The sequence below is a fragment of the Mus musculus genome, chromosome 17 (genome assembly GCF_000001635.26).
Source record: "Mus musculus strain C57BL/6J chromosome 17, GRCm38.p6 C57BL/6J".
NCBI lineage: Eukaryota > Metazoa > Chordata > Mammalia > Rodentia > Muridae > Mus > Mus musculus.
In genome coordinates, this window is record NC_000083.6 from 12,150,244 (window position 1) to 12,163,443 (window position 13,200).

The following is a 13,200-nucleotide window of genomic DNA, read 5'->3' on the forward strand; positions in this document are numbered from 1 at the left end:
CTAGCATGGCTCAAGTCCTGGGTTCGAGCCCAAGAACTGCATAAGTCTGTCATGGCACATAACAGTTTGGGGTCATCTTTCTTGGCTACACAACAAGCTTGAAACCAGCCTGGGGTACATGAGATTCCATTTAAAAACAAAAGCCTCAAATTGTGGGATTCATGGGAGCCGAGGATCAACTAATAGATGGGAACTTATACAGATCAGTTATTATAACAAATTATAGCAGTTCTAACCTCTGCCATCTAAGAGAAGGATTGTCTTCTAGCTCGAGGCTTTTCTTGGTGGTCTTCAGTCATCCTGGCTCCCAGGAGAAGCGAGCAGCCTCCACCCTTTCTTCCAAGGCCCTCTGCTGAACTGTGAGGTCATTTCATTCCTTGTTTCAGATTTGGAGCCACTGGTTAGTGGCACCATGAGTCTGGCCTCTCTGTGTAGGCAGAGTTTCTGATTTAAAAGCTGTTATGGGGTGGGTGCATATATCTCGGGTGTTTTAGAGTAGTTTTCTGGCCTTTGTACTCTGGCTCATTGATTGATAACTCTCAGACCAGGCATTGAATCCCTTCATTAAGTCCTTCCACAAATATGTAATATATATATATGTGTGTGTGTGTGTGTGTGTATACCCATATACACATATATACATAAATACATGTCTTAGGGTTTCATTGCTGTGAACAGACACCAGGACCAAGGCAACTTTTATAAAGGACAACATTTAATTGGGGCTAGATTATTTCAGAAGTCTACTACATTATCATCATGGTGGGAAGCATGACACCATCCAGGCAGATATGGTACTGGAGAAGGAGCTGAGAGGTCTACATCTTGATCCAAAGGCAGCCAGGAAGAGACCTTCTTCCTAAGACAGCTAAGAGGAGGCTCTCTTTCTACTGGGTGGAGCTTGACCTCAAAGCCCGCCTACAGTGACACACTTCCTCTAACAGTGACACACCTCCTCTAACAAGGCCACACCTCCTATGCAAAGTCCCACTTCCCATAGTCCAAGCATATTCAAACCACAATATATATGTATACACGTGTGTATATATGCATATATATGTATAAATACACATATGTTTATATACATATATATGTATACACACACACACACACACATACCTGTGGCCACTTTGTGAGTCTGGTCATTTATGCCACGTTGGCTACGGTTGAACGGCCACTTGGAAGACCTTGGTCCAGGTGCTTCACTTTCCCTGGCCTGGTCCCTTACCTGTTATAAAGGTAAGATCCCAGAGGCTGCCGGAAGGGTTAAGGGAAAATTGTCCTAATAGGGCCTAGACTGCGCTCAGCAGGAAGACCTACTGAGTTGATGCCTATAAATAAAGCTTAGTCACCCTTTAACTTCCAGGGTATATTCTTCTCGTAGGTACGTTCTCTCTCGTATAACACATAGCACACCTTTGCTAATGTATACCATTTGTGTGTTTCAGACACTTTCCTGAGCCCCGGATCTTTCCCCCTTCTGGAACTATCCCACCATACGGATTTATCTCTTGAGAATCCCCACACCATGGACCTCATCGGGCTGCTGAAGTCCCAGTTTCTATGTCACCTGGTCTTCTGCTACGTGTTCATCGCCTCGGGGCTCATTGTCAACGCCATCCAGCTGTGCACGCTGGTCATCTGGCCCATCAACAAGCAGCTGTTCCGCAAGATCAATGCCAGACTCTGCTACTGCGTCTCCAGCCGTAAGATCCATGCCCTTCACGTTTGCTTATAACCCAGATGGGAAGCTCAGCCCCTGGCTCCTCACAGGCACTTGCTAGGCAGGCACGCTGGGCCAGGCTGCTGTCTCTCACTCTTTTCTGCTTTAGATTTGAAATGCCCATTTTTGTCCCTACTCTACAAAAAAAAAAAAAAAAAAAAAAATCCTTCCAGTGAGAGGTGCCAATAGCACAAAGCTGAGCAGCCATGAAGGATGGACTGGCGACAGTAAATATGCCTTCTATATAGCTGCTTCTCCCGATTTCCTTCTCAGAAGTGAGTGGTCCATTCTTGCTTAGTTATCCTGACTCTATGGCTGGTGTATACCCGAGCACAGTGTGCTCTCTCTGGGTCTGTGGATAGATACATACAATTCACATGCAGTACAGCATGTTGCCGCTCTGTCTGTAGGTAGATACATACAATTCACATGCAATTTTGGTTTGGTTTGGTTTGCGGTGCTGGGAGTCAAGTATATATGTATCTTTGAAAACTAAATGGCATCATACTATATTGCTCTCCTCCTTGTGTTTTTCCCCTTGTCTTGCTTTGTGATTGTCATGGACATATATGCAGTTCTAAGAGACAAAGCAGTGAACCCTAAATTCCCTACAGGGTGGTGTAAGGGAAAAGGGATAGACTCGGCTCTCTGCCCCAGCATCCTGTGCTAGTGCTCATTACCTAAATGGTAGCTGTGTTTGTCAGGGTCCCTAGAGGAACAGAACTGATAGAGTGAATAAATGTACATATACATCTATACATGCATACACACACACACACACACACACACACACACACACACACACACACACACATACATGCACAAATAATGACAACTATTCCTCAGGTGTGCCCAGCTGCTTAGGTTTTTAGTTAATTCCAGATTTATTCAAGTTGGCAGCCGAGATTAGATCATTGGAGTATAGTATTCTAGCCAGGAAACTGATGCTCACATGATCTAACAAACCTGCTTAGCTGCTAAGCTGTCTAAAACGTAACTCATTTGGCCAGAGCTTCTACAGTTGAAAGCAGGGCATCAGTGCATTGTTGCAACATCTAGTGGTGAGTTTTGCTCTCGATAAAGATGAAACTTATAATTATTCCCTAAGCTGGAAGATACTGCTCCATTATTAGCTCCACGTGTGGCCGAAAATGTATTCAAAATAGAGTGTTTTTCGTTCAAACTAAGCAATGGAAGTGTCTCTGTGGCCTTAGATTATGACGAAGAGACAAATATATTATCTTTCTGAAACAAAGAACATTGAAATTGAATTTAAAAGTGCTTCTTAAAACAGCAAGGACTCTACAGGTTTGGTTTGGTTTTCAAGACCACTATGTAGTCCAAACCAGTTTTGAACTTGGTAATCCTCCTTCTCTGCCTTTTGAATGTTGGGATTCCGGCCACGGGTCATCATGCCCAGCGTTATATTCTTAACTTGTAAACTTTATTTTTATTATTTTTCAGTGTGTGTATGCGCACATGCATACGTGTGTGCACTCATGAGCGTGCATATGAGTATAGATGCCCATAGAGGACAGAAGAGGCCATCGGATTCCCCTGAAGTAGAGTTACAGGTGGCTGTGAACCTTCTGACACGGGTGCTGGGTACTGAACTCCAGTCCTCTGCAAGAGCTAAAGTATGTTTCTTGACAGCTGAGCCATTTATCCAGTCCTATGTATTTTTAATTGACACATTGATCATATATATTTGTAAGGTATATCCAGTATCCTGATACATGTATACAAAGCAGGCTAGCAGGCACCTGCATTGTTTTGTACTTGGTTTCCTCCTTTGGGCTGGTAACATTTCAGATCCTAGCTACACACCCTATATAGAAGCTTCTTTAATGTAGGATGGCTTTCAAGGTAAAAAGACTCTTGTAACTATGTGTCTGGATGTAGCTCAAGTCGGCTATGTTGGCCTTGCTCTGAGGTTGGCACAGTAGTTGCTTGTGTAGCTTCATGAGCTGTAATACATGTTGGCAGTATGGGTGAGTGACACAGAGCCTAGACTACAGCGGTTTGTGGGATTTCTCTGGGATGCAGCATTTAAGTGGAACAGGTTCTCTGCCTGCCCTGGCTGTAGTGATGCTTGGCTTTGGGGTCAGTAAACACATGAGGTGGTGTGTAGCTGTTAGAGTTGAGGGTTGTGTACAGGTTGAGTAGTGTGTGAGGACCATACTGATGATCAGGGTGGTTCCCTGTCTCTGTCTGAGCTACAGAGGTGTCTTTGCAGAACATTTCAGTGGGGGAAGGGGTATGGGGAAAGGGGACTGTCAGTCAGTCTTCTTGGGGAGGGCTTCCTATCTGCTCCCTGGTGTCTAGGTGACAAGAGGCTCAAGGAAGGATAGAGAACTTCCAAGCAATGGGATTGTGCATACCACAGCTTTGCCTCCCTCCCAGAATACATGATAGTAGATCCAACACCAGGCAGGCTGACCAGCTGTTCACAGGGTTCAACACTGGGGCTGTAGGCCTGCTTCCAAGGTGTCTCCGTGGGCTGAGCTACTCAGGAGGCATCACAGTTGCTTCCTGTGGGGAAGGTGTGGGTAGACACAACCACTTGTCTGCTTCCCAGGTGGTCCTGTAGACTGAGCCACTCTGGAAGGGCAGCAGGCTGCTTCCAGGGGAGTGGGAGTATAGCAGGGCCACCTGGCGGGTTTAAGGGCCAAGATGAAGACATGTGGAAGACAGCTGCCTGGTTTTTTCACAAGACCCCTGCTGGGCATTTTGCAGCCTGAATCTGGGTAGGCATGGTAGATGGCTGGCTGTCTTGTAGAGCCATGCAGCAGTGCGGATACTCAACAGTTACTGTGCAGGGGCATGACTGACAAAAGCTACATGAACTTCCAGCAGACAGTCTTCTGGCTATGTCTTGAGGCTCTTTGCTTACTGAGCAAAGTCCCTCTTACTTTAGGGATAATCTCTTGGATATATGAAAGAAAGGTTAAGTTATGAGACTTGGCCCCTTTGTAAGATGTATCTCCACAGGACTCTGGTGTTCTGCCTGAAACAGCAGTTTGTTCCTTGTTTCCTTCCATTTGTTGTAGAGAGAAACATTTCCAGCTCTTCTTGTCAACCGTTATGCAATCCCATCATCCTTTATGTGCCGTATTTTGTAAATTCAAAAATTCTTATGAGGGAAAAAGGTTGCAGCAACAATCTCATTCACAGTTCCCTTCCCCGACTCAGAATTCGCAGTGGGTCTGATACTATTCCTAATGTTTGATGTTTTGTATCAGAGGCTTTTTCTATATTCGAAGAATGTTCACAAAATCATACAACTGGATGCCTTTAATCCATTGTCTACGGCTTACTGTCTTCAAGCGCCCATTAAGCCCAGAGCCACAGAATGTGCCTTCCTATGTCACATACTTTATTCTAGTGTGGCTCTAGTATTTGGGCATCCGCAGAGGTACAGGAAAAGGAATATTTGTCGGGGCGGGCACAGAAAGCAGAAGGCGGAATCACAGCTGTGGGAAGAGGGAAGGCTTGGTGTAACCAAGGGAGAGAAGACAGCTGGCTCAGGGGGATGTTACTTTGTTTTTAAATACTTTCCCACACTACAGCAGGAGGGAGAGTTAGCTATATAAAATTAGGTTTAACAAAGCAATGCTGGTTGTCTTTTTTTCTTTTTCTTTTTCTCTTCTTTTCTTTTTCTTTTTCTTTTATTTTAATACCATTTAGAGGACTTGCATACTCTTCAGGCTGTTCCAAAATCTGCCACTTTGAAAATCGGAGATCATGTCTGTTTGCCCTGTCATAAACCCTATCCAGATTGCAAACAGACAGCTAAAAGCCAGGTTCTCATTTAGAAGTAAGTCAGAAAAGAGGCTCAGACTTGGTGTTTAAGAGCTGCATCTCCTGTGGAGATATTTGGGGAGCGGGGGTGTTCACCTACTTGTTTCTGATGGAAATTATAATGAGTAACAATGTAAAAGGAAAGATGAATTTTAATATCATTATAAATCAATTGAAATACTCAGAACAAATCCCAAATGAAAATCCATAATGAACTGTTTGAGACAAGTGGCATTTCCGGCGTGCGTGAAGTTGATGGTAAGCAGTCTTTACAGAAGGCTTGAGGTCTTGGCATGTCCCACGTGCTCTGTCCCCATTTGCCCTTTGGGTCAAGCAGTGCAGAGTCATTGCTGCAACAGTGTGAATGGAGAAGGAGTGAGCTCTGATGAGGAGCCAGCATGGTTCCCAGAGAGAGAGAGAGAGAGAGAGAGAGAGAGAGAGAGAGAGAGAGAGAGAATGTGGTAGACAGGGTGTATGATCCATGCTGGGCTTGCATTCCATCTGATGCATCTGACTAGGAATTGTGTCCCCCCACAGCCCTATCTCCACAGCATCCCATGTTTGGAGCATCATCCCAGCAGGCATTAGGGAGCAGAGGCAGTTTGAAATACATCTTGTTTTCCTAGCTGTCTCTGATTGAAAGACTGTTGTTTGCCCGGCCAGACAAGACCAGACCGTGTGCAACACTCTCCTGGGCCTGTGGTTCTACAGCCTATGGGTCATGGGCCGGGCAGCAGCTTGATGAGCAGAGAGTTGTACCATGTTGGTTTGGCCTGCCTTGCGGTATTCTCTCCGAATTAAGGTTCAAACCTCTGTTCATGGGGTTCAATGGTTTCTTCTGGCAAGCAGAAAACCTGCTGCATCTATCATTTGCAGCTGATTCTGTAAGAGAATGCAGGATACATTGTTTCCTGGGGTTGCACCCTGGTTACATTTCACTAACAAAGTTTGGTCATCCTCTGTTTTCCTGTTAAATATTTTCCTGTTAAGAATTTGAGCTCATTGTCACCAGGGAGTGCAGGGCAGCATGCAACTCTGAGGACGCTCCCATACCAAAGACCACAATGACTTCAGTAACAAAGCACAGAATGGATGCTGTACTCCACAGCAGGACACAGGGAAGATTGGTGAATAATTGACTTCAGGGTGGGGCTTGCCTTTCTTTTCCTTGATTTTGTTTTCCTCACTATGTATAGAAAAAGAAGCTATGTCAGACCCACCCTGTGCGCTGGCAGAAGAAGGAGCCAACCGAGCAAGCTCCTTTAAGGTCAAAAAATGAAGATATTGTAAAGTGGGTAGAGGTTGGGTTGCTCTGTGCATAGCAGTGTCTAGGGCATCTGTGCTTTTTAATCTCTAGGGAAAAAAGGCTGACACAGGTCACTCTGACATTTTGCTGTTTTTTTTTTCCCCCTGACACTATAGACTTCAAACTACAGCAACAGAACCAGAAAACTTAGTAGTCTATTAATGTCAGGAGGAAAAAAAGGTGGCGTGGAAGGCTGGAATGAAGCTCCTATTTTAGCAAAGACTGGAGAAATAAAACAAAATGAAAATGTTTCCAGCCTCAGCCCTGACCCTGCACTTGGGGCCTGGCTGCCAAGTTCACTGTCCCTGTACATGCGTCCAGGACATCTGAGTCTGCCCAGTAGAGTCTGTGAGCTCTGCTGCTTCTGGTTTCACCTGGCAGTTAGCCTTATACCACCCCACAGAATCCCTGCCATGGGCAAAGAGAAAAGACAGATGGGGGAAGGAGGGAGACAACTCTTGGTGCTAGGATGCCAAACAAAGTATTTTTTAAATTTAATTAAATAATTAAATTAAATAATTATTACATAATTATTTAATAATAATTAATTTAAAATAGTTTAATTAAAAAATTAATATGTGTGTGTGTGTGTGTGTGTGTGCACCCGCGTGTGTGTATGTGAATGTTAGTTTGTGCACATGAGATCATGTGCCCATGGAGGCCAGAGGGGTTGGAGTCTCCTGGAACTAGGGTTACAGGTGGTTGTGAGCTGTCTGATTTTATAGTCTAGAAACTGAATCTAGGTCCTCTGCAGGAGCGGTGCATGCATGCTCTTAACCACTGAGCCATTTCTATAACCTCCAAATAAAGTATTCTGCCCACCTGTTTATGGCCTGACCACTGACCAGCCACAGAAACCCTCAGCCAGTTGATAAGCCTACAGTTGATGATGGAAGGCAGAATGAGGTCCTGTGGACAAATGCTTCCTAAATTGTTTCAAGTTGGGTTAGAAATGTAACCAGTTTCAATGGGTAGAGTGCTTGCCCAGCATGTAGGAGGCCCTGAGTTAGTTCCTGGGCACTCCTATAAATTGAGGGTGGTAATGCCTGAATTTAAGGTCATCTTCAACTACAAAGCTGCCTTGAAATCAGCCTAGGATATGTGAGATCTTGGCTCAAAAATAAATAAGTAAATTTCAAGATGAAATTTTAGAGTATTTGCTACAAGGGGCTGGGGCTCAAGGGGGTATGGCAAATGTTTCTTTCTCTTCCCATTATGGTTTGTTACTCAGGCAACTTTAAAAACCTAGTATGTGGGCTGGAGAGATGGCTCAGTGGTTAAGAGCACTGACTGTTCTTCCTAAGGTCCTGAGTTCAAATTCCAGCAACCACGTGGTGGCTCACAACCATCTGTAATGAGATCTGATGCCCTCTTCTGGGGTATCTGAAGACAGCTACAGTATACTTACTTATAATAAATAAATAAATAAATAAATAAATAAATAAATAAATAAATCTCTTTTAAAAAGCTTAGTATGCTTGATATAAAGATAAGAAAGAATCGACCAAGAATCCCATGTTTCTGATAAACTGTTTTGATTTATTGTTATTGCTGTTTATTTATATCCTCTTCCTGTTTTCCCAACGCAAGTTCCCCTCTGAAGATCACTTGCCTGTGTCTGTGGTTGGCTGATTGGCAGTGGTTTAGCATGGGTACTGGAACAAGCTCCAGGTATCACTTAAAGGCCTCCCACGGGCTCTACTGGAGACAGGCCATTTCTCTTGCCTCTCTTGCTTAAACTATAGCAGGTCTGGGAGAAGCTGCCTTAATCCTGTCTGAAAGAGGCAGTCAGGGCTTGGCGCCTTGTCAATCACAGCCTCAGAAAGGGCTGTATATGAGGGAAAGGAGAGGCTACTATGTTGCCAAAAGACACTGGGCTGGGTTTTCATGTATGTGTGTGGGGGCTGAGGGGTCCAGAATGGATGACCATAGGAACTAAGAGTCAGTTCTTGTCCTACTGAGGTAAGTAGATTTTCCGTCCGGACAGAGCCTCAAGTACAGTTTTGAAAGCAATCCCATCTTCAGGCTGGGTGGAAGACTGGTCATCTGTTCCTTCCCCTGAGTCCAGTTCTTTGGGTCATCGCAGTTAGGTGTCAGTGGATCTCAGTGAGGTGTCAGTGGAAACTTCTGCAGACTCCACAACCTGAGGGACCTGGGAGAGAAGCAGCCAGTGGCCCGTGGATCAAAATATAGGACAAGAGGAACTGCGTTTCTGTATCCCTGGAGACAGTTGTGGTGGCAGCTGTTTCTGGCTGTTCAGTCTCTTTTCCTCTCCAGCCAGCACAGCAGTGTAGGCCCTTCCCCGCCCTGAGGCCAGCAGGCCCTCCCGTCCGCCATGTTGGAAAGTATGTCTGGGCGCGGCTGCTGAGGGCCTGCTGGGGTAAACCTGAGTCTGTACTTCCTCTTCCCTGCTGACTAAATGTGCGTTACATTGAACGTAGTAAATTTCAAAACAAAACTTTTTTTTTAATTAAGAATTTTTCACTTCCTGCTTCATCTAGGGAACTCTTGTGAGGAAGGGTTGATAGTTGGCTCATGGTTTGTGTTCCAGGGCCATTGAGGTAGAGACAGCAAGATGCAGTAGGCAAAGTCCTGTGCTTTCATCGGTGGTGCCCATGTGTTGATTCCGGGCATGACTAGTGCTTACAAAACTCACACAGCTCCCCAGCACCCTCCCACTTTTTGGATGGGGGTAAGTGGGAGTCCGCTGAAGGCAGTTGCTTCTTTCAGCTTGTCAATGGAGCCAGGCTGAGTGCCACCAGAAAACTGTATCCCTGAGAGACCAGGCCCACACCCATTCCTTGCTCAAGCAGACGCTCGTTAGTGTTGCTGAAAGGAGGCCTGTGAGCCCATGCTGTGTGGAGTTCATGACAAGATCATCTGGACCAACCTAGCTGGAAACAAGGCAGCCCCATGCGCAAGCAGCCCTGGTCAGTGTGCAGGAAAGGGAGGGAGCACGTGAGAGGGGAGGGGAGAACCAGGCACAGGCTTGCTTGCCAGGGACTCAACTGGAGCCCCACCACCTACGGGTGTATACAGAGGCTGGAGGTAGGTTCATCTAGATCCCAGAGAGGGCAGTCCTCCTGTGAGAAGGGGACTCTGGAGAGGCCAATGGGGAACTAGGGAAAAGAAGAGGCTGTCCAGCATCCAAGAAACAGAGCTGGGGAGGAACCGCATGCGCAGATGCACCCCGTTTCCTGTGTTGCAACCTGGCTAGGGACCACACTGTGTGGCTAGTCCCAGTCAAGATTTGTTTAGGGACTTCAAGGCTAACCCCTTTCCCTAGGTGGTGTTTCCCAGACTGCTGTCTGATGTATGGAGGCCACCTGGATCCGTGGGCTGTGTTGTGTGTACTCACACTAGGCCCCAGGGCAGCGGTTCTCAGCCATCCTAATGCTGCAACTCTTTAATAATATACTTCCTCATGCTGTGCTGACCCCCAACCATAAAAGTATTTTTGTCTCTACTTCATACTGTAAGTTTGTCACTATAATAAATTGTAGTGTAAATCTCAGTTCTCTGGTTGCTTGATGCCCTGCTAAGGGGTTGAGACCCACTGCCCTAGGACAAGGCACCCTTGTGCCAGGGAGCACTCTGCCTGTCAGGGCCTCTGAGGCCAGATGGCTAAAGGCATCTCCCTGCTCTGTCCCACCTAAGGGATGTCTGTCACCAGGTGACAGATGGTCAGTGGGTGGAAAGTCACAGCTATGGAAGGCAGGTGCTCTTCCCTCCCAGAAATCCCACCAGGGACCCAGACTTTACCAAAGACTCGCGCCTGATGTTGAGGAATACTTGCAGGGTACCTTTGGGGCTCCCCACCCACCCTAGTTTGCTCAATTGTAGGCTGGCTCAGAGACAGGTTGTCTGATAGGCACTGCGATGGTTAATTTTGGTTGCCAACCTGACTACATTTAGAATGAACTAACAAAATGCAAGATTATGAGCATGCCTGTAAGGGAATTTTAGCTCACTGGGTCATGTGAGGTAGAAAGGCCCACCTTTAACTTGTATCACTTGAGTTGGGAAGACACACCCTAAACCTGGGCCACACCTTCTCATGGCAGCCTATATAAGCTCATGGAAGAAGGCGGCTTTTCCCCTTTGCTTGCTTGCCATTCGTTGCTGGTACAGAACCCACTTGCTTCTTCAGGAACTCTAGCATGTACTGAAGACCAGCTGAGACACCCAGCCTTAGATTGAACAACTACTGGATACTTGGATTTACAGTTGGGAGACCATTGTTGGGCTAGCTGGACCCAGCTCGTAAGGCATGTGTATTCAATCCGTTAGTTCGTCTGCTTTAGAGAATGCAGACGAATATAGGCATCAAGACAAAGGCCTTTCTAGAGCATGCACTTGGCCTTCCTCCACTTGCTGCTAGTCCCTGGACACTCAGCAGAGTTTCGAAAGAGATCTGGAGCAGGTGGGTGCGAGAAGCCGGATGACTCATGAGCTGGACACATGTGGCTGTTTGCATGACTGACCATGCCCTTGAAGTGGAACTTGTGAGATCACGCTCCACAGGGCTGTGGAAAGAGAGAGGCGGCAAGGGGCTAGCTAGCTAGTCGCTCTTCTGGTCGTTATGTTTGCTATGGCTTTCAGGTGTTGGCTAGTGTTGGCTCTGAGCCTGTGTATCCATTGCTGGTTTAGCCACAGAGCCAGCTGCCTTTTAATAGGCTCAGTTCTTGAGACATGGAGCTGGGGTGGCTTTAAGGCCACCTAGCAAGTAAAAGATCTGAACTTTCAAAACAATTTTCATCTGCTTCTTGATATATGTAGATACCATGTTTTATGGGGGCTTTTCAAAGAGACCCTTTTTTTTTTTAGTTTTCCAAGACAGGGTTTCTCTGTATAGTCCTGGAACTCACTCTTTAGACCAGGCTGGCCTCGAACTCAGAAATCCGCCTGCCTCTGCCTCCCAAGTGCTGGGATTAAAGGCGTGCGCCACCACGCCGGGCAAAAGAGACTGTTCTTAAAGCAGACATCTGCCAGGACCAACTCAAGCACGACTGCCCTTGTCTCAGGCCCCAGGTGGTAACAAGGTGCTTGCCCCTGCTCAGTAGGTATTTTGGTTTTTGTGTGTGTTTTCTTTAGTTGTTGTTTTTAGACAGGGCTTCATGTATTCCAGGCTAAGGCAGCTTTTCTGTTCTGATCCTTTTAGTTCTGTCTCCCAAATTCTGGGATTACAGGCATGAGCCACAAAAAACAATTTAGTTATTGGTGGGGCTGGAACCCAGGGCTTCACGCCTGGTAGACCACTAACTGAGCTACACCCCCAAACCCTCAGCAGGTGTTAACAGTATTGGAGTTTATTTGGGCAGGCACACCTGGAAGGCTGTGCTGAGAATCCAATCTCATGGAGACTTTTAGACTCAAATTATGGTAAACTGAGGCACAGTTGGATTATAGGTACACACAGAATGGTGCAGAGCAAGCAACAGCCCAGTCCCACTGTGTAGGATGAGTAGTTCTATGAGCCCCTGAAGCTGTACCACAAGCCAGGTATGAAAGTATGGTGTGTGTGTCTATGTCTGTGTCTGGTATGTATGTGTGTCTGGTGAATGTGTGATGGGTATATGGTATGTGTGTGTGTACATACATACACACATGTATATGTACATGTATGTGAGTGTGTACCTGTGTATGTATGTGAACATGTGTGGTGGTGGTGGTTTGTGTGTGTGTGTGTGTGTGTGTCTCTGTGTGTACATGAGTGTGCGGTGTGTGTATGTGTACATTTGTGTGTATTTCTCATATGAATCTCTTACCCTTGGTAAAAGAAATGACTTTACACTTTAAGGAGGGAATTTACACTGTAAAGTGTACAATTACGTCCACTAAAAAACCAGCAAACCTGGGAGTGCAGCTGACATACGGCGTGCTGTGAGCTGATGGCTGGCTCCAGTGAGCAGGTTGCCTTAGCTGTTGCTGTGGTTTAGAAAGGAATGAGCTGTCCTCAGGCTCATTTGGGTTGGGCGGTGCTGAGCTCCACTGGCAGCTTGGGTTACAGCTTTCAGTTCAGGCTTGGAGTATGAGTTTGGTGCCCTGGATGTGGTCTAGAGAAGCTGAAGTTGCCAGAAAAGAAACCTTAGGGCATCTCCTTACATTTCTTGTGCCATTTCAATCTTCTGAGTTGGAGTAAATCATTTAATATATTTTATAAATTATGTAAAGCGCATTTTTACCTTAATAAAATTTGCATATGCCAGCCATACATACTTAATTCTTCGTAAAGAATGAAAACTACTTGAAGAGCATTGTGGTTAGCCTGTGGCATTTTGTTTTCATAAACCAGAGAGAGAAATGAAGAGACTTAATTTGAAGTAGAGTAGGTGAAGAGTTCTCAACAGGCCCTGGCCCCTCTCAGCAA

The 13,200-nt window shown here is 45.9% G+C and overlaps 1 protein-coding gene across 4 annotated transcripts in view; it reads left to right on the forward strand.

Moving 5' to 3' along the window:
- Agpat4 (1-acylglycerol-3-phosphate O-acyltransferase 4 (lysophosphatidic acid acyltransferase, delta)) overlaps positions 1 to 13,200 on the forward strand; it is a 101,165-nt gene that overhangs the window by 31,759 nt on the left and 56,206 nt on the right. For all 4 annotated transcript variants that reach the window (XM_006523347.3, XM_006523345.3, XM_006523348.4 and 1 more), the window contains exon 2: positions 1,449 to 1,706. In XM_006523347.3, coding sequence (XP_006523410.1) covers positions 1,677 to 1,706 — 30 coding nt within the window. In that variant the 5' untranslated portion in view covers positions 1,449 to 1,676. The remainder of the gene's footprint in view (positions 1 to 1,448; positions 1,707 to 13,200) is intronic.